Raw genomic sequence first — 21,669 nt, 5'->3', positions numbered from 1 at the left:
ATGTCTGAGCTCGCTGCTGTGAGTCACAGTTACGAGAACACAACTGCTCCATTTCCTGTGGTGGGATCCACATGGATTTCACAATCATTACTACACTGTTAGAAAAAGCATCTTGAAAAAACGGTAATATTCCGGCAGCTGGGGCGCCAAAATACGACCGTAAAATAACAAAAAATAACTGTCCCATAAAAATACGGTTATTTCCAGTAATGAAAATAGAGTTTGTTGCGCTAATTTGACATGGGATCTCGCCTTTTTCAAGTGCCGCTAAACATTGAATTAGGAACATGTTAATGTCATTAAACAATGAAATCATCTATAAATAGGGGGAAAAAACATCTTAAAAAAACGGTAATATTCCAGCAGCTGGGGCGCCAAAATACGACCGTAAAATAACAAAAAATAACTGTCCCATAAAAATACGGTTATTTTCAGTAATGAAAATAGAGTTTGTTGCGCTAATTTGACATGGGATTCTGCCTTTTCCAAGTGCTTTTAGACATTAAATTAGGAACATTTTTACGTGATCAAACAATGAAATTACCTATAAACAACAATCATAATACGTAAATGTATAGAAATATACAGTTAACAGTTGGTTTAAATAATAACTGATTGCATGCCCTGGGACAGACTGACAGAGGCGAGGCTGCCATATCGCACCATCGGCCTCTTTGGCCATAGGCGGTAGGTGAAGAGTCTTAACCACGGACACAACGACGGAGAGCGTCCGAGCCGGTGCGCAAACCGGCAACCTTCTGATCACAAGGCGAACTGCCAACTCTTGAGCCACGAACGCCCTAACTAGCAATGATAATAATACTTATGTGATGTAACACAAGCTTATAGGGCTCATGTTATATACTTTTCCATAGCATTAAATTTGAATTCAACAGTTCAATCTTTCAAATAACAGACATACATTTGTGAAATCATGACACATTTGTGAATGTATTTTTACAATCTAAATATGCATATGTACAACAAAATATATTTACAAAACAAGTAAACTGTGTTTTATTACATTTACAGTGATGTTATGTTATTTTACATTTACATAAGTAGACTGTGTCAGATCACAGTCTACTTATGTAAATGTAATGATATTCTAGAAAAACACACAACTGTAAAATACACAGTAAAATAATTTGACATTACTATTTTTTAGAACAGTGTAATTCAAATGCACTTCCAAACTGTGTTTATGGAGGAAGGCAGGCTACAGGAAGTAACCTGACACAGACAGTGACATTTGCCTGCTGTCTGTGTCAGTCATCAAACAGAAATCTGCTTTTCAACCACCTTCGAGCGGATGTTAATTGCCATAGCTATCACAACAACTCGACTTGATTCATGACAGTTTTTTCTGTCAAGAAATAAACAGTTCTACACAAGAGGATCATCACGATTATTATGATAATGATTGCATGGTTGTTATTGCTCTCACTCTTCGGAAAATATACACAAGATGGACAAGAAAACGGTGAGTATGTCGTCATCTTACCTTTGATAATCTACAGGTATGAAAGGTATCTGATATGTTTAATAAAGCCAAGAAATATTGATTTCAGATGCTGTGTTTCAGCTGCCTGTGCATACAAGATCATTTTTATGTGGAGTCTTTTTTTTACTGGTCAAGCTTAATTTACATCAGCATGCAACAGTGGAGGTGCAACTCATTTTCAGGGACTTTGGAGTGTGTCTACATCATCTCGTTGATTGAGTGATTTGAGATTATTTGATTATAAGTGGGTGTTATAAATGTTGTCTTTAACTATTTTTATATGTGTGTGTAAATTATATTATTTTCCTCATCATCATTTTCCTCAGGAATTCCAAAGAAAATTGGTTGGCTTTGAGTAATAGTGTTATCGATATCATGCACAGTTTGCATTGAACTAGCATCACTGAGCTGAAGAACAAAGCCGAGGTATCATTTAGTAATTACTTTCACTAGTTTGTGTGAACTTGTTGACCTTGTTTGTGCTGTGGCTGGATTTTAGAGAATTATTCATGAAAATGTTTTATAAATAATATGACTTGCTCTGTGTCCAGTTACACATCATCCTAACACTGTGCTGCTATCATGAGTATCAGTTAGCTGTATTGATTGTACAACATCACATGATTGCATCATGGCTTTTCTTTTTATCTTGCTTTTTATCCTCACACTTAATGCAGGCAATCACATGCTAATTCCCCATCTTCTCTTGCATAACATCTTAAGTGCAGAAGTAGAGCAGAGCTGTCATTGCCCAGTTTTACACTTCCTGTGCCCTCTGAGTTCCTCCCACAAAGAATTTAAAAACAAAAAGATGCACAGGAATGGATGTTTAACACAGAACCAGAAAGCTCTACATTGCTATGTCAGATTGCTTAGCATATTAAGATTTAAGAGATGTTTATATTTACTTAAGATCAATCTACTTCAGTGAGCACATAACAAGCTGACACAGATACAAGTTTGATGGAGCCACCATGTAATCTATAAGAGCAAGTTTTGTACTCCGGCATTTTGGCCATCACCATGTTCATGCTGAAACCAGAAGTGATCACATTTGGACAAGAAGGTTATCAGTGTGTATGGATGATCCACAAAGACTCATATTCAGTTCAATCCAATCCAATTCCCTCATGAATAAGCACTTGGTGACACTGGAAAGAAAAAACTCTTTTGGTCAGGACGAAACCTCTGACAGAACAAGGCAAATGACCCCAACCTTTGGGGGTTAGGGCAGAAAGACAGGACAAACATATTCTATGGAAGAGAGCTACACAATAATAAGTACTGCATTTAATGTACCGTGGTGTATAAACACATAGTGTCTAAAGAAGAAACACTTAGTGCATCATGGGAAGTCCCGCAGCTTGCAGCATAACTGGGTGATAAATTCAGGGTCACCTGATCCAGCCCTAACTATAGGCTTTAGTAAAAAATAAAGTTTTAAGCCTAATCTTAAAAGTAGAGATTATATTTGTCTCCTGAATCCAAACTGGAAGCTGGTTCCATAGAAGAGGGGCCTGAAAACTGAAGGCCCTTCCTCCCATCCTATATTCTAGGAACCACAAGTAAGCCTGAAGTGCTTTAATGGGGTGATGTCTGTGAAGGTTCTCAGTCATCCAGGTCATCGTAGTCAAAGGGGTGATATGGTACTATAAGCTCATTAAGATAAGATGGGGTTTGATTATTCAAGACCTTGTTTGTGAGGAGCAGGATTTTGAACTCAATTCTGGATTTAACAGGAAGCCAATGAAGGGAAGTCAGTATAGGAGAAATATGCTCTCTCATTCTAGTCCCCGTCAGTCTGTCAGACATCCTGATAATAATGAATTACAGTAGTCCAGCCTGGAAGTAATTAATGCATAAACTAGTTTTTCAGCGTCACTCTGAGACAGGATATTTCTATTTTTAGGGATATCGCCTAAATTGAATAAAGCAGTCCTACAAATTAGTTATATTTGTGTTATAATATGCACATTGCAAAACATACCGGTATCCTGGTTAAAAACAACTCCAAGGTTCCTCACAGTGTTACTGGAGGCCAAAGTAATGCCATCCTGATCAAGCATCTGGTTAGCTACCATATTTTCAGGGCCAAGTACAATAACCTCAGCTTTATCTGAATTTAGAAGCAAAAAGTTAGAGGCCATCCAGGTCTTTATGTATTTAAAACATTCATGCAGTTTAACTAATTTGCGTATGTTATCTGGCTTCATGGACAGATAAAGTTGCAGTGAAAATGTATGCTATGCCTTCTGATGATAAGGGAAGCATGTATAATGTAAACAGAATTTGTCCTAGCACTGAACCCTGTGGAACTCCATAATTATTAGTGTGTGAAGAGGACTCTCCATTTACGCGAACAGACTGCAGTCTGTTAAACAGATATGATTCAAACTAGTGATGTGAGATACCACTGATTTCCTTTTTGATCCGATACCAAGTAAAAGTCAGGGTGGTATCGACGATACTGATCCGATACCAATACTCTGTACAAAAACGTAATGTTTCATTGTATTTCATAATACAATATATAATTGTATTATGTAATTGTAATAATATAACTTCATAATTATTGCAGGACATCAGACTACTTTTTTTATTGCTTAATAATGTAGAATTATCATGTAGAAATAAAAAACCTGAAGTTGTGCCCTATTTGAACATGTTGAGAGACAGACGTCTCTCAGGGAGTCCTGAGAGACGTCTGTCTCGCCCTAGCAGCACCTGTCCCTCTCCTCCTCTTCAGTTCGCCTCAACATAAGCTCGTCATATTCTGTGATGTGATTTACTCTCAGGTGTTTGACGCGGTTAGTGGTGTTGCCACAACACGTCACTGTCTTGCCACATGTATCGCAAACCGCGCCTCGGCCGTTTGTGGAGGTAAAATACGTGCACACATGACTCCATTTATGCTCAGCCATTGTTGTGAGTGCGCACGCCAGGGGCTGGACACATTTATACAGCTGTGTTTTGCACATGACTATGAAAGGCGTAAGAGGAAATAGTTCCTTCCAATTTAGACAATCCGAATGATATAGTTTCTTTCCACTTTGTTCCTGTTAATGAAAAACTACAAATTTACCCCAAAGTACTAAAATATCGATATTTTAATATGAAAATTGATTCTAGAGCATACAGGGAGTGCAGAATTATTAGGCAAGTTGTATTTTTGAGGAATCATTTTATTATTGAACAACAACCATGTTCTCAATGAACCCAAAAAACTCATTAATATCAAAGCTGAATGTTTGTGGAAGTAGTTTTTAGTTTGTTTTTAGTTTTAGCTATTTTAGGGGGATATCTGTGTGTGCAGGTGACTATTACTGTGCATAATTATTAGGCAACTTAACAAAAAACAAATATATACCCATTTCAATTATTGATTTTTACCAGTGAAACCAATATAACATCTCCACATTCACAATTATACATTTCTGACATTCAAAAACAAAACAAAAACAAATCAGCGACCAATATAGCCACCTTTCTTTGCAAGGACACTCAAAAGCCTGCCATCCATGGATTCTGTCAGTGTTTTGATCTGTTCACCATCAACATTGCGTGCAGCAGCAACCACAGCCTCCCAGACACTGTTCAGAGAGGTGTATTGTTTTCCCTCCTTGTAAATCTCACATGTGATGATGGACCACAGGTTCTCAATGGGGTTCAGATCAGGTGAACAAGGAGGCCATGTCATTAGTTTTTCTTCTTTTATACCCTTTCTTGCCAGCCACGCTGTGGAGTACTTGGACGCGTGTGATGGAGCATTGTCCTGCATGAAAATCACGTTTTTCTTGAAGGATGCAGACTTCTTCCTGTACCACTGCTTGAAGAAGGTGTCTTCCAGAAACTGGCAGTAGGACTGGGAGTTGAGCTTGACTCCATCCTCAACCCGAAAAGGCCCCACAAGCTCATCTTTGATGATACCAGCCCAAACCAGTACTCCACCTCCACCTTGCTGGCGTCTGAGTCAGACTGGATCTCTCTGCCCTTTACCAATCCAGCCACGGGCCCATCCATCTGGCCCATCAAGACTCACTCTCATTTCATCAGTCCATAAAACCTTAGAAAAACCAGTCTTGAGATATTTCTTGGCCCAGTCTTGACATTTCAGCTTGTGTGTCTTGTTCAGTGGTGGTCATCTTTCAGCCTTTCTTACCTTGGCCATGTCTCTGAGTATTGCACACCTTGTGCTTTTGGGCACTCCAGTGATGTTGCAGCTCTGAAATATGGCCAAACTGCTGGCAAGTGGCATCTTGGCAGCTGCACGCTTGACTTTTCTCAGTTCATGGGCAGTTATTTTGTGCCTTGGTTTTTCCACACGCTTCTTGCGACCCTGTTGACTATTTTGAATGAAACGCTTGATTGTTCGATGATCACGCTTCAGAAGCTTTGCAATTTTGAGACTGCTGCATCCCTCTGCAAGATATCTCACTATTTTTGACTTTTCTGAGCCTGTCAAGTCCTTCTTTTGACCCATTTTGCCAAAGGAAAGGACGTTGCCTAATAATTATGCGCACCTGATATAGGGTGTTGATGTCATTAGACCACACCCCTTCTCATTACAGACATGCACATCACCTAATATGCTTAATTGGTAGTAGGCTTTCGATCCTATACAGCTTGGAGTAAGACAACATGCATGAAGAGGATCATGTGGACAAAATACTCATTTGCCTAATAATTCTGCACTCCCTGTAAATTACTGGTATCGGAAGAATCGATATTTCAATATCGATCCGCACACCACTAATTCAAACCACTGCAGTGCAGTACCTGTAATACCTACAGCGTGCTCTAATCCCTGTGATAAAATGTTACGGTCAGCAGTAGCCTAGCAGCTTCTGCACTGTGATGAATTCTAAATCCTACCTGAAACTCTTCATATAAATTGTTCCTTTGCAGATAAATTATTAGCTGTTTAACAACCTTTTTCAAGAATTTCTGAAAAAGAAAATGGCCTATAATAATTAGCTGGGTCAAGTGACTGCTTTTTAAGTAGTAGTTTAATTACCCTGCCATAAAGGTCTGTGGTATCATCCTTTAATAGATATAAAATGTCTTTGAGCAGTCTTGTCAAGAAGATTGTAAATCAGAAGATTGATCTGAGAGAAAAAGTGTAAAAAAAAAAAAAAGTAGCTGCAGATTCAAATATTAGATCCAGTTCTAGGTTCGCAGAAGAGCAAATATTGTTTCACGGAATATAAGGACCGTATACAGTACAGTAATTTTTTAAGGGTGTTAAACTTTATTGTAGCACCCAGGAGAAAAGCCACACTGGTTTTTAACTCGCAGTGGTGGCTCAGTGTTTGTTTTATTTTATGAGTTTAAGGAGTGTTTTGATTTGGAAATGACTAGTAGTATCAGATCCAAGAAGTGGATTGCCACTGATAAAGGTAACAGCACTAAAGGTGACATTACTAGAAACCAGAGGCTTTAACAGAGCATCGGTACTGAGAAAAGTGTAACGCTATTGGCACCACTATCCTGTGTCTTTACTGACTGCTGTTCAAATAGCCCAACAATTATGTTTTTAAGCTTAAGACTCGTTCAGTGTTCCACTTTAAACATGGAATTTCTCCTTTAGGTGTGTTGTGTTGTGGACCTCAGAATGTAACTCTTGCCCACAACGATCAGACACTCCTGTTAAAGTGGGAAGATGACCCTTCTTGCTCTGTGATACGAGATGGGCTCGTGTACGAGCTGCAGCTTCTCATAGCAGACAAACCTGAACACAATGTAAGAGATTATTATGGGTAACTATAATCCTCACTTCTGTAGCCTCCAAACAAAGAACTGTTGCTCTAATGTGTTTATGATAATGTTGTAGGGTGAAGTTGTTGTGGCACCTGCACAGATAGGATCTACTCATTCCTGGAAATGGACTTCCCATTTACCATCGCAGTGTGCTCGCCATTCAGTCCGGCTCAGGTCCCAATACAACAACCAATCAAGCCCATGGATGCAGAAGACACTACCTGGTTATTGTTGAATTCAAATCATTTAGATTTTCATAATTCTTACACATTTTACAGTTGTGCTTATTATGCCTCATTGTTGTTGTTTGGCAGGGATGCAAAGCCCAGCAGAAATATCAGTTTTCCCAAAGGATAAAATACTTGAAGTAGGCAGCAGAGCCACATTCTGCTGCATTGTGCCAGAAGGAAAAGGTTTCAGGAGAATGTATGTAAATGGGTATAAAGGCATGGAAAAAAAGATCAGTGAACATGTGCATGCCCTGACTGTCCACCTGGAACAACAATCAGAAAACTGGAGTGATGTAATATGTGAAACAACCAAAGGAGACATCAGTGGAGCCAGTTTTCACGCTGGCTGTAAGTATGAAGCAGCAGGTTAAGATGATGGTTTTGTTTTGTTTTTTTAAATTTATCTTCTAAATACAGATTGCTGGTTCTTATGGTTTTTTCTTGGTATTTGCCATAAATTTAGACCCCCCTGGTGACAGTGATCTTCAGTGTGAAACCCGGGATCTGGAATCTGTCGATTGTTTTTGGAATATAGGAAGGAAAATGGAGGAACTTGCCATAGTCAGAAGAAAATACCAGCTTCATGGAAGGTATAATACAACCACAGGGTTCACTATGGAAGCAATTTACTTGTTTACTTATAAACAAGTAAATAAAATGTAATCTGACAACTTCAAAGGATTCACTGATTCACTCGGCACTTTATTAGGAACCCCTGTTCAAATGTAGCAGAGGTCGGAAGATCATGGCTCACTGCCAAATTTAAACCTTGAAAGCACTGAAATATAAACTGGGAAAAAAAACCTACCCGTAGTTCATACTGGGAAAGTTCACTGTGTGGGAGAATGGTCTTTCTAAAACTGACCAGACTTCACTGTGTGTGTGTGTGTGTGTGTGTGTGTGTGTGTGTGTGTGTGTGTGTGTTTTAAAGCATTTCTTCCTTATTCTCACTGTGATTAATAGTCACAAAGAGAATCAAACATCTATCAGGATTCTTTAAAATAAAAATTAATAATTTAATAACTGCACGCTGCTATAACCTTGCTCCTGAAACATTTTTGCAGCTTGTTAGTAACATACATACAGAAGAGTAGAAACAGTAAAAATGATAAATCTAGAGGTGCCAACCTCTTTAGTGTTAATCTTATCTGTAGATCTGAATGGTACCTACCTGCCTTTAGTGGTTTTTCATTTTTCATGTTTGACTTTGTTTAATTTCTATGATTTGTTTCAAATTATCTGACAAGCCTGTTACGCAGTTAAGCAACAAACGTCATTACATGACTGTAATATTTAACTTCATCTATTAAAATGTTTTATGTTGTTGTAGCAGAGTCCCCAAACTTACAGTACGCAGTTGGTGTTTAGATTGAAGATGAATCAATAATAAAACAGATAATTTGACTTATTTTGGAAATGGCTTGATATCAGGCTTAGTCAACATGATGGTCAGATGCACCCAAAAGGCTTTTATTTTCTTCTCTGGATAAAATCATTTTTAATGTGAGTTGTAATTTAAAGATGATAATAAACTGAAACAGCAATAATGAATTTATGCATCAACAAATAAAGACAAGCCAAAGATTCAGTTCCACAGGTCATTTTTGAAAACTTTAGGCCAATTTTTTTAAAATAGTATAAAGGCCACTGGTTTGATTTCAGGAAGAGATACAAATTTCCTCTTCAGTTGCAGTATGAAAGGCATCCAGTATAAAAGTCTTCCAAATCAAAACACAGGGGTACCTGCTCTGGTAACCCCTTGTGAAAAGGGAATAGCTGACAGTAGCTTTAACTTGATGTGTTAACTTGATGTGTTAAAAATGGCCAAAGTGCAATTTTTGGCACTTTAACTTGATAGCAATGGTCTACAACAGCACTGCTTTCAGCTAAGTAGACTTGTGAAAAACTGTTTTCCCCCATTCCTGATTTTATATTGTTTTGTATGTTTGTGCCTCTGTGTTGTTGTTAATATTTAAGCAGTGTATATTTTTACATTTTAGCCCATGCAACATTGGACCAATGCATCAATTGGGTAAATGCTCGCAAAAAGTGGAGCTGGATGCTGCTGAGAGGAACTGGACCTTAACAGTCACTAATCCTCTGGGAAAGCTCGAGCTCCATGACAGGGTGGACCTGACCAAAAGAGGTAAAACTTTGGAAAAAACGAGGGGAAAAAGGCTATTCTTAATCTTTAAGATCAGCTGATTGTTGTGATCTCTTGTTTTAGTGCACATGGTTGCTCCAGACAAAGTGGCAGCTTCAACTGTGAACCCCAGAAACATCAGTCTGAAATGGAGCTGGACTGTGAAGAAGTACAGTAATCTCAACATCACATGCCAAGTACATGTCAGTGATGGAAACTCTAATACCAAAGTGAGTAGATTAAAAAGGAGGCTAAGGTATTGGCTTTTCAAAGTAAAGGTCTTCACTGAAGTCAGCTAACATAATTCTTGTCCTTGTAGGTTTACCAGACTGAAAACTTTGGAGTTGGCCTCACAGCTGCAGTCATCAAGGACTTGATACCACACTGGGACTATGACGTGAGGGTCCGATGTGGAACATCACAGCATTTCTGGAAATGGGGTGACTGGAGCAATAGTGTCAAAATCTGCACGAAGGGTGATGGTAAGTAGTTTTTGTTTTTTGTTTTTTAAGAGAAAAGACTTTAAAAATGTGTGAATGTAACAGATGTCGTTTGTCTGGTTGCACCACAGTTCCAGATGCTCTTGACGTGTGGATGAAGGTGAAGGCAGACCAGGCTGTAATCTCCTGGAAGGTGAGTCCAAGTTGGCTTTTACAAAGTGTTTTTTTTAAAGTCACTAAGTCTGGAAACTGACTCAGTTTCAAGTGGTCACCAGTGGAATTAAAAAATACACTTTTACTTACAGCTAGTCTGTAAAGCAATACTAAATATTAATAAACTTATGTGGGAAAAAAATATATTTTAATAAACGTATTTAAAAATATCAGTGCAACAACTTATACAGTTAGAAAGTGATGTTTCAGAGGACACTGTTACCATTTCAGGTCTTGATGTTACGTCTCCACAGGTGCCACTGACCAATCAGAGCCATGGAGAAATCTTTGACTACAAAGTGTCCTGGGCAAAGACCAAAGACAAAAATCAGTCAAACCAAACCAACGTGTCCAGAAGCAATCACAGTCTTACACTCACGCTGGACCCCAGTGAGGAGTACATGGTCACTGTCACGGCTAGAAACATAAACGGCAGCTCATCACCATCGACCATCATCATCCCCCGCAGCAATCTAGGTATGAAGCTAACAGAGCACCACACATTACAGATAAGCTCACTTTGATTTCCATTTGAGGAAGAGGTTTGATTTTATCTAATCTGTGCAGAAGGCTGTAAGCAAAAGGTTTTCCAAACTAATGCAGAAAAGGAATAGCAGTTTTCATGATCACATGATTGAGATTATATCTATTATAAGTATACAAATTTGTAATTGTTGTGTTTATATTCTATATGTCCAAGTCATGGTGAGTATGTACATTTTTGCACATTTTATTGGTCTGCAAAGGGAAGCTAAATGCCTTAAAAGTACATTTGCCTGTAAGCAAATGGTTTTCAAAACAAATGCAGAATTTGACAAATTAATTTCCCTGCTCAAATAATGTAATATATTATAAGTTTACAAATAGTGATTCATGAAGAGTATAGAAATTCTGGCCTCATCTTAAAAGGGAAGCCAAATCCCCTAAAAATTGCACTGCATTCTTTCTAATGCCCATAAGGGGGCACCTCCTTGCTTTAGAGTCTAAGAGTCCTTGGAGTGGGACACTCTGCTTCAGTCAGGTCATAAAAACAATGGATGATCTCAAAGTTGCTATGTTCATTTTTCATGTAGAGTCATGGGTAAAACTGTTTTTTAACGAGGCTCATTTTTCAGATACATCCGAGGTGAAGACCTCCTGGATCAGTGGCAGCAATGGTAGCTTCTTCCTGTCCTGGCCTGATAGTCCTAACGCCAGCTGTGGCTACATAGTGGACTGGTGTCCAGTCTTCGGTAATTGCACCTTCGAGTGGATGAAAGTGCCTCCCAACAGAACTCATACCACAGTTTTTTCAAGTACGTCCTCATCTTTGCCTACAAAACTGTTGCAGATCATATTTGCATCTGTTTCAGCACAGCTCCTTTTGTTGTTCCAGAGAACTTTGAAGATGGTCGGAGATACCTGCTGTCCATATACGCCTGCACTGAGGGAGCTGCGGTGCTACTACAGAGAAGAAAGGGCTACATCAGAGAGACCAGTAAGACTGATTCAGTGATTTCTCACAAAATGCGATGGTTCAATCAGCAGTGTATTTTATGCATGTCACATCTTTCCAGAAATAGGAGTCGAGCTGTTTAAACTCAAATACAAACAGGAAGACTCGGCTGTTGAGGTATCCTGGGAGCCCATACCTCTGGAAAAGCAGACTGCTTCCATCCATGGATATATTCTCTACTACCAGGACAAGAGCGGGAACGTTTTTAACGTGAGCACAGGTACAGTATGAAGGCATACTCACTCAGGCCAGCTAAGATTTCAGTCTGGACATTAAGCACAGGATCAGCACTTTTTCATAGGTGCTCTGTTAGCTGAAGTTTAATTCATTGTTAGTATTTACCTCCTGGCATATGATGACCTTCCTCTTCCAGTATTTGCATCAGGAAATGGCTAATAACACAAGTTTTAACAAATGGACACAATGCCCCCTTGTGGTAGTCTAAAAACAAAACAAGCCTCCTTTTGAGGTCTCAGCCTGTAGATTTAGGCTAAACATGATTGTGAATGCAATAATTCATTAAAAATTTTTGAATTGATTGCAGACACACACTAATCACCCCAAAAATGTCCAAATTCTTAGACACCATTTTTTTTGCACCCTTTACAGTAACCTGAACATGTTGCCGACGAGTTGTTTACAAATTGATTGGCACTCGGACGATGACACACTTAATCACACTATTAAGTTTCTCTACTGATAACAAAGTCCTGGTTTTGTTTCTCCACACACAAAGATTAGCTTGTAACTGAGATAAATAAAGTAAGTCTCCAGTGTTGCCCGATGATCGTAAACATGTATTTATGTTGTAATAATGGCGGTCACTCTGTGTTGATTTAGATGATCCTGAAGCCACCAGCCTCACTGCAAAGAACCTGAACATCAGTATGTACACCTTCACGGTGACAGCATCAACAGCATTTGGACTTTGTGGTAATTCATCCATCAATGTCACCTTGAATCCCCCGAGTAGGTTAATTATTTCCCCATATGGACTATTTTATTTAGTAAGACTGTCAACATTTGTCATTTTCTTTGAATTACTTGATGTGATTCATTGTTTTCACCAGCTGATCAACTGATAATGCTGATCTTGATATCCCTGGGAGCAGTTTTTCTTATTCTGTCTGTCAGCACAATTATCTGCTATAGACACTGGGCATGGTAAGCAATGCACATTTATTTTCATTGTAATCTCTCTCTTTTTCTCATTCTCATTTTCCCCCCATTTATTTATATTCATTTTTTAACCCAACAGCATCAAGCACAAAGTCTGTCCTCCAATCCCGAAGCCAGTGCTGACTGAGTGGCTAACAGTAAGTTGTCACATTAAAGCAGACCTTCCCAAAGTGTGGGGCCCGCCCCTAGGAGGGGCGCAGAGCCATTGCGTTGGGGGGGGGGAGACAAAACGCTTGGACACTGCAAGCATGCGTGGCTAGCGTCCACAGAAACGCAAAGCAGGAGATGAAGCACAGCTGAATATGTTTCCAAACCAACTTCATTCTAAGCCAAAGACTAGAAAATATGGTGAAGCATGTCTGCTCTTTGGTTTCACCTGCACGAGGTAGGTCTCCCCTGCAGAATTGGTTTCCCCTTCGTCAGGAGCACCACTGGGCTCTTCAAATCACGGACAAACAGCATCCCACAGTTGTTTATGTTTTTAAACCCATTGTGCACAGAGAGGCATTTTTTGAAAAATGTATTGATTGCAATGTTGAATATTACACATTAAAAAAACAACTACACGTAAAATAATCACACCCCGACGCCTCAGCCTTTCTAAATAGAAGGACAGTAACTGCGTGTTTATATGTAAGCGTGTAAAACCTGCAGATAGTCAGATTAACAGTAACAGCAGGGGAGACCGGGGACAGTTATAACGTGGGTCAGTTGTAACACTTCCAGTTTCTCCAATCAGGGCTAAGTTTCAAATGATGTGACTCATCCTGTGCATGCCCAACTCAGTTCTGCTATCACATGTGAAAAATCAGCACATTTCGTCAAACACAGACAATTTAACATGAAAAAAAGTAATTTGTATGCCAAAAAGTAAGTTTTTCTACTTTATTTCAATTTGTAATCGCATTATCTGCTTTGCAGTTAAACTCATCAAACTTAAATTATGTTATTTGTATGTCTATGGGGATATATTCTGTGTAGGTCTTTAGTGCTAATGTTTTAGCCGTTGGCTGTAATGTTAGCTAGTTCATGGCTATAGGAGTCTGGGTCAGTTGTAACAATAATGCAGATGTTACAACTTACCACACTATTACTTTAACTTATATTAAACAAGTTGGGGCAACGACATCAGCAGAGAGAGGTTCACTGGTCGCTTTTGTATATGCGGTTAATGCCATTGGCAACACAATTCCTCCACTGTTTATGTTCCAACACATACATTATGCAGACCACTGTGTCAGAGATGGACCAGTAGGAAGTACTGGTAGTGGGAATAAGTCAGGATGGGTGCAAGAAACAGATTTCCTCATCTTTCTGAAGCACTTTGCAAACCACACCAAGGTAAGCCATGATAAAAAGTAATGGAATTGCGATGCTGGTGAACATCTACATTTTTTTTTTAGCTTCATTGTTATGTTCAAAATTGGTGCAAGAGTTGTAGGTTATAATGCCCACTGAGCCAATGAGGCCAAACTCAAGGAAGACCAACCAAAATTAATGAAATATTCAGTTGCAGAAAATTCCATAATTTGTCTTTTTTGGGGGTTGGAATATGTTCAAAAGCTAGATTTCTGCATTCTGTCACACACACACACAGAGCTACATAAATGGCTCTAAGTGCATTCATGTGTTGAATAAACAAAGATTACATGTTAATGTTTTGTTAGTACCCTTATTTCATTGTGTTACATTTTACCCCAGGATATGTTACAACTAACCCAGACTATGGGGTTAATTGTAACATTTCACTCTTCGTGTTTGAGACCATACCATGCAATGAGTAATTGTGCTGCAGAGAAAATAGCTGCACTATTTAATAGCAGAGACATGTAAATACTTTGCATTACATTTTGAATCCACTACCTTAAAAGAGCTTCAATTTACAGACAGAAATGTCAGAAATGTTACAACTATCCCCGGTCTCCCCTATTTTGTCTCTATCTGTGTGATGAACTCTGTATTCCTCGTCCACATGTAAACGGAAAAATTGAGTTTTAAAAAATCTCCGTTTTCGGTGATTCGAAACGCTGTTTACGTGTGGACGAAACAGCTGCGTTTTCAAAAATACCCGTGTAGGTGCAGACGTAACGTAAAAGAGTTAGTAGTTTATTTCATTACTACCTGTGATTTATTGCAGATTACTTGCATTTGCTTAATTGTTTACTAAATGTTTGAAGTGTGAAATAAACCGCAATGGAGCAAAATATGGGTGTTTGTGGTTGGAGGATGTGTGCGTGTGCACGTGCACGTGCGAGAAGGGGGGGCGAACATTTTTCTTGTAAAACAAAAAAAAGTTTGGGAACCACTGCATTAAAGGATAACTTTGACGGGGCACTTAACAATACCTAACCAATTAGTTTCCGGTACCAAACACAACTTTAACTCAAGTTAAAATGTTTGCATCAGTAAAATGTCTTTTTTTCTCCTTTTAATACCACAAAATTCATTTCTTTTCGTGTAAACAAGCAAATTAAAATGCTTTGTACTGACTCACATCTGGAGCCATTCAAGGAGTGTTTGGCTGACTAATATGCTACATCTATACATCCTTCTATTGTACTAATCAATTATTTATTGGTTTCACTATCATAATCCAGATGTCTTTCCTGTGAATGTGAGGTCATTTTCTTTATTTTTCAGGATGAACATACCGTTCGTCATCTTCACTTTGATCAGAGACACTACAGGGAGGTCTGGGATGTTCCGGAGCTGCATGATTATTTTAGTGCACCACAGCCTGTTGTTGGCCAGGACTACATGCCTTCTTTTTCCTTCTCTCAGACTCCCAAAGGTTACTACAATAAGCTTCTGAAGAAACTCCAGCCACCCCTTACTTTACCCACTACAGGCCTCACATCTCAGCCAGGCGTTCTGTCTTTTCCAGGAAATGATGTATTTCCTAACCCTTCATATAACCTGAGAGTGCAGGGTGAGGACCAGCAGTCACAATCACATCTTCAGATCCAGCAGGGCATATGTATAATTGATAGCTTTCATGAATACCAGCCTCAGAGCCCTGAAGAGACCTTTACCGCAACTCATCCTGAGGACGTACCAGACAGTCCTCTTTCATATTCGTTCACGTACATTTTGTTGCCACAGAAGACATCCAAGCAGCTGCTGCATGTGTGAACACATTTAAAACTTATGTGAGTACTTCAGGCATCGTTAACTGCTGTATAGTTCATCCATCATCCACCAGTTCATCATTGAGTCAACTAGGGTTAGGGTTGGGTTTTGCTTTAGTCACACACTAAACAGGCATAATTTTAAGTGTAAAAGATGTTTCCTTTCAATAAAGTCTCAGACTCACTGCCCAGCCCTAACCTGGTGGATGCTGGGTATGATTACTATATATCATGCATGTATGAATCTCTATAGAAGTGATAATTATAGTCATAAACAAGCTTTCTAATAGTGAGTTTGGCTTCATGCTTTCCGGTAATTGTGAGCCACCTTTACCACATATTTTAAGAACGCAAAAGAAAGAAAGAAACGAATGTTCTCAGAAACAGCAGAACAGTAAAACTCCTACAAGTTCTCCCTAAGGTTAATTAGTGGACTTCATGGTAAGCATGTGTACCTCTTTGAAGGCCAAATCAGCACATATATGTTGCCAAGCGGTAAAAGGTCCATATTAACAACAATTCTTCAACTTGTTTATGTGCAAAATCAGAAGTAAAACGTCGCTTCAGAGAACATTTCTACCAGTTGGAGGTTTTTTTTGTTTGGTTTTGTTGTCAAGTTTACTGAACCTTGTGTTATTTTAATACTGTATAACAATAAAAACATATTAATAAAAGGAAATGCAAACTTTATTTAAACTTATTCTAATGCATGTAGTAAACTCAAGCAAATGATTTTTTTTTAAATGGTAACTTTCCCTCACACCTAAAAGAGAAGTGATCACATTCAGGGGTAACATGAGATTCAGTAGGTGTATCGACTCAAAGACTCAAAAAAGAACCAAAATAATCTACATCACAAGCTCCAATAGATTTTATGTACAGAGTTACAGAGTGGGATTAGCTGAGCTGTGCTGCTGCTCGTTGTGTTTCTATCAGACTGATTTCAACAAGATAAACAGCTGATTGTGAAAGATTTTACTCTCCTTACACCTTGCCTTAAACTGCATGTTTAGATATTCTTCTGTTCTCCTCCCCCACATGTAGGGTTGTGGGGAAGGTTATAGCTAAAGAGTTTAACTGCAGGCACATTCCATCTGAAGGTTCTGGTTTTCTTATCTAGTAAGGGATGTTCACTCCCTGCCGTTTAGGAGCTCGCCTGTATATGGTGGACCGTTAAAGGGGTTAAACCGTATACAGGGGTGGCGGGAGATGACCCTTTTTATGACCAGGGATGTTGTTAAAACGGTTGTAACCAGGAAGTCACACACAGAGACACACGTGCTCGCACGTGTCGCACACGCAGTGTTTTAACCTTTTATGGCCATATGGGTGGTGCTTGTGTGTTCACTGAATAAAGGCTGCAGGGAATACTGGTTCTTTGGGGTTGGCTGGGAACAGGTGGAGGAACTTTCAGCTCCAAGGGCCTGATTCCAACCAGGTTTCCCTTGCGTGCAAGTTAAAAACCGGTTGAACTCTGTTTGTCTTGCTTTGTTCACGGGTGATAAGTCTCTGAACCAGCGGGGCCTGCAAGCTCAGACCTAACACTTACACTTACCATGAATATCACCATCTTTCGCCATCTCTGACTGAGGCTACGTCCACACTAATGTGTTTTTGTTTGAAAATGCATCGTTTGTTCTCCATTTTGGCCTCCCGTCCACACTGACACGGTGTTTTCCCCAAAGGAAAACACAGTATTTTCATAACGCTCTCGAAAACGCATACATTTGAAGACGGTGCTTCCGCATCGCAGTGTGGACAGCGAAGTCATGTCATGTGATGCAGTCATGTGACCAAACACATAAACACTCCCATCACTAGTGATGACTGAGAGCTTTGCTCTCCACTAAGCATCTTTCTTTCATGTAGCTGCTGAGAGGTCTCTTCTGTTGATTTGTTTTCATAAAAACCCTGAAATAACCTTTGATTCAATGCTGTAAACCAATGAAACTTGAAAAGTTGTAAAGAAACAGCTCAAACTGACAGTGAAGCGCCATGAAAAACATGTGACCTCCTGCACTGATGTTGTCTTAATGAGTAATGAACACTAGAGGGAGCCAGTGCAGCATTAGTGATGAGGGTGCGCTCTCACTTGGGGGGCTAAGTGTCCCTCTTCATGTGAGAAAGCGCTACATTTTTGTTCCATTTTATTCCTTGTTCCACAGTTTGAAGTATTTTTGCACATTTTGACTAGTTCTGCAGGACACCTACATTTCCGACTGTTTATGAAGGGAAGGAATTATATTACATTCAGACGAAAAGCATACACCAATCTATGGGTACAAGACAATGTGGGAGTATATCAAGACTATTGCATGAGACCAAGAGAACAAACTTAAGCTTCTTTTTTTTATACCTTACTTACCAAGAGATTTCAGAATATATGTATCATATACACTCTAAATGTATTTTATTTTTATTGTAGTTTGTTTCAACCAGAACTGTCGCACATTAGGAGTGCAATGCAGAAACGGCCCTAACCAATCTGGCGCCCTAGGCAAGATTTTAGGTGGCGCCCCCTACATCAGCAGTGTAGTGTAATGTTGTAACAAATAATATTTCTATTAAATAAGCTTTACTTTGCATTTTAATTAACGTGGGATTATTTTTTGTATTTAGAAATAATAGTACTAACTTTTTTTTTTTCTTTTCAACATTTGTGGCACTGGCGTGGCGCCCCCTGATGGACGGCGCCCTTAGCATTTGCCTATACGGCCTATGCCACGGGCCGGCCCTGGTGCAATGTATACATTTACACAGCAATTGCACTTAGCTGTATTTCTGAGGTACTTCTACTCTTTCTGCATGTACAGATTCTTTTGTTTAAATGAGCTACATGCTTTAGTAACAGCCAGAGGCATGAATCGCTTTAAGTTCAGCAGTTTAGTCAGGCACTCTTTCACATTTCAGATGACTTGTTAGTTGAAAAAAAAAAAAACTCACTGAAATCTCAAATTGCTTGGCTGTACTTACTGTGCATAACAAAAGGATTTGATGGATAAAAACAGAAAAACAGTTCAACCTTCTTTTTGTGCTCCTACATGTCCTCAGCCCTCCTGGAATGACAGAAAAAAAAACCTAACAAAAACAAGTCAGCGAGGATACATGTGATTTCTGACCAAGATGAGAAATCAAACACTGGAGAAACACATGCAGTTCCTGTATCGTCCACATGAGGTTGACTCTAGAACAGAATCAGTCCCCACAGTCTGTTCTTAGGGTGAGCTTCACAAACAGGTTTCTTTGATTTACTGCAGCAACATTTTTTATATGGTAGAAAAACTCAGCAGTGTTTGATGTGTTCTTAAACTGCTTTATGTACTTTAACTGGGCGTGTGTTTTTCATAAATCTTTAAGCAGCAGTTTTAGTGGTTTGCCACATGAAGAGGAAACAGGTCTGTATGTGGCCCAGGATGTAAAATGATTTTCACACCCCTGGTTTAGATGAAAAGATTATGGTTTTTTCAAAAATAAAAAAACAACAAAAACTGAAACATTTTTAAATTGAGAGCAATTCATTTTATTTATGATTTGACAAAACAGCAGTATTTTATCTCCAGGAATTAGAACACGCGAAATAGCTAGCAGCTAAGTCCACATTTTAATTTTTCAAACAACTATGTTAAGTAAAAATTCCCCACATGTAGTTATGAAGGATCAAACTGTCTGTAGATAGCCAAACCTTTCTCTGTAAACGTGTTTATTTTGGCTATGAAATTGACCCTGTGCACGAGAAAACGCTAACTTCCTGGTTTGAGACCGGATGTGGGGTTGTACATTTCCGGTAGCTTTACTTTGCAGTCAATCGCTACTGCGAACATATACTCCAAAATCATGTCCAAAACTCGAAAACGGAAAGATCGCGTTAAGTTACAAAGAGCAGAAGGTGGGAACACTCACCACTGTTGTGTCATAAAAAATCTAATGATCAATTTTGACGTTTAAAGAGTTTAGATCGATCAGTTGTTTACATCACTCAACACAAGCAGAACTGCATCACTGCAGCAGAAGACACATCGTCCACATTCAGAAGCACATCTCTGTATAGTGACTGGTCTTATGATTTAAACAGGCAAATGTTCAGCATTCAAACTACAGGTGAAGAATAGTCAAACCAGATGTTTCCCCCATTATGTCGAGATCAGCTAGTCAAGTACACACCTACACAGCATGTTAACAAACCGTGAAAAAAGCCACACAAAAAATGAATGATTGCTGATAAGGGTTTCTATACATTAGTATGTACGAAGGGTATGTTGTGACTTACCTTAAAAATTACAGCGGTCCCTCGCTATAACGCGGTTCACCTTTCACCTCGCTGTTTCACGGATTTTTTTAGTGCAAGTTTGCATACTTATTTTTTTTTACGTCACATTGTGTCCTGCGTCCTGATCGCTGCAGACGATCTCCTCCGTGACGTCTCTCCTGTACAGTACAGAATCGCTGCATCGATTGCTAGCAGTGTGACTCTGAAGTGCAGTACTGTATGTCCACGATGTCCACGAAACATTTTGCACCGTCAAAAAATAAAATTGGCTACTTGATTTCACCCATCGCTGGTTATTTTTAAAACATAACACCCGCGATAAACGAGGGACAGCTGAGAAATATAACATTTGAATCCATTTTCTCTTTTGCTCTGAGGCGCGGGGAAAAAATATTGACAAGTTGATGAACATCATTTACAGATATATTGGGTAAATGCCCGAGACATCTATAGAAATGTAAATCACCGCTTGATTCATTCATTTGCTTAACTTGTTTTGGACCATAAACCAGGCGCCGGAAACAAAGCTCCCCACAGGAGTTTCCGCACCGGAAGTAGCATATGCTAACGTGCACACAGTCAATTAGAATTTTAAATGGGACTGACTCACTTTTAGAGCCTGCCTCTAGTGGACGTTGGAGGAACAGCAGTTTTTTCCACACTGCCTTCATTTGTCATTCCTGGTGGCTGCAGCTTACACTAACACACGTTACTGTTTGTATTGTGTGTTTGAGGCTCATTATCATCACTTGTGCTGTCACCTCCATCTCAGTCCAAGTCTCTCAGTCATGTGTAATCCACCAGTGAGCTCAGCTCTTTTCTCCACTGGATCATGTCCAGTTACTTTTGAACCCATAAACTTTTGGCCACCATGGTTAGTGCTGAAAGGTCCCCCACGCAGATCTTTCCACTCATTGTTCCATACAGTAATGAAGCCTGGAGCTTTTATGTACTTGTTATGCTTTTGTATTTGAAACATGTGCGGATTAAACGGACTCTCTGTTTTGGATGTTTCACAGTCAACGTCATTTCAAATATGAGGAGTTAACCCTTCCAGCCTCCTCTTTTCCCCCCTCGTCTCCTGCAGTCTCCTCTCCGATCTCCTGCACTGTATGATGTCATCACGCCTGTTTGCTCAGATGATGTCATGTTCGCTGATCGCTTTCAGATGTTTCAGAGTTTTTTTTTCTCCCCCTCGTTGCATTCCAGTGAACTCGACCTGAACAGCCAACTGTCCTCTGAGGGAAATCTGTTTCACTCTGCGGACAATTTTTCCTGTTTTTAGTGTAACAGCTCGACTTTGGTGAGGGTTT

At 39.4% G+C, this 21,669-nt stretch overlaps 1 protein-coding gene across 1 annotated transcript; it reads left to right on the top strand.

Annotated features, from left to right (window-relative positions):
- On the top strand, positions 1–16,655 carry LOC309709454 (leukemia inhibitory factor receptor-like; the record flags this gene model as incomplete). Its single annotated transcript, XM_082538072.1, has 18 exons — positions 1–18; positions 642–687; positions 7,092–7,243; positions 7,335–7,485; positions 7,576–7,839; positions 7,955–8,081; positions 9,492–9,637; positions 9,719–9,864; positions 9,954–10,116; positions 10,206–10,267; positions 10,542–10,764; positions 11,403–11,582; positions 11,663–11,764; positions 11,844–12,002; positions 12,623–12,751; positions 12,853–12,946; positions 13,041–13,098; positions 15,602–16,655. 18 exons carry the CDS (start codon positions 1–3, stop codon positions 16,091–16,093), a joined length of 2,712 nt encoding a protein of 903 aa, XP_082394198.1. The 3' UTR covers positions 16,094–16,655.
- Positions 16,656–21,669: the final 5,014 nt, after the last annotated feature.

Source organism: Aulonocara stuartgranti, assembly GCF_965226115.1.
Source record: "Aulonocara stuartgranti genome assembly, chromosome: 7".
Lineage (NCBI taxonomy): Eukaryota > Metazoa > Chordata > Actinopteri > Cichliformes > Cichlidae > Aulonocara > Aulonocara stuartgranti.
This window is presented reverse-complemented; position numbering and strand designations above follow the sequence as displayed.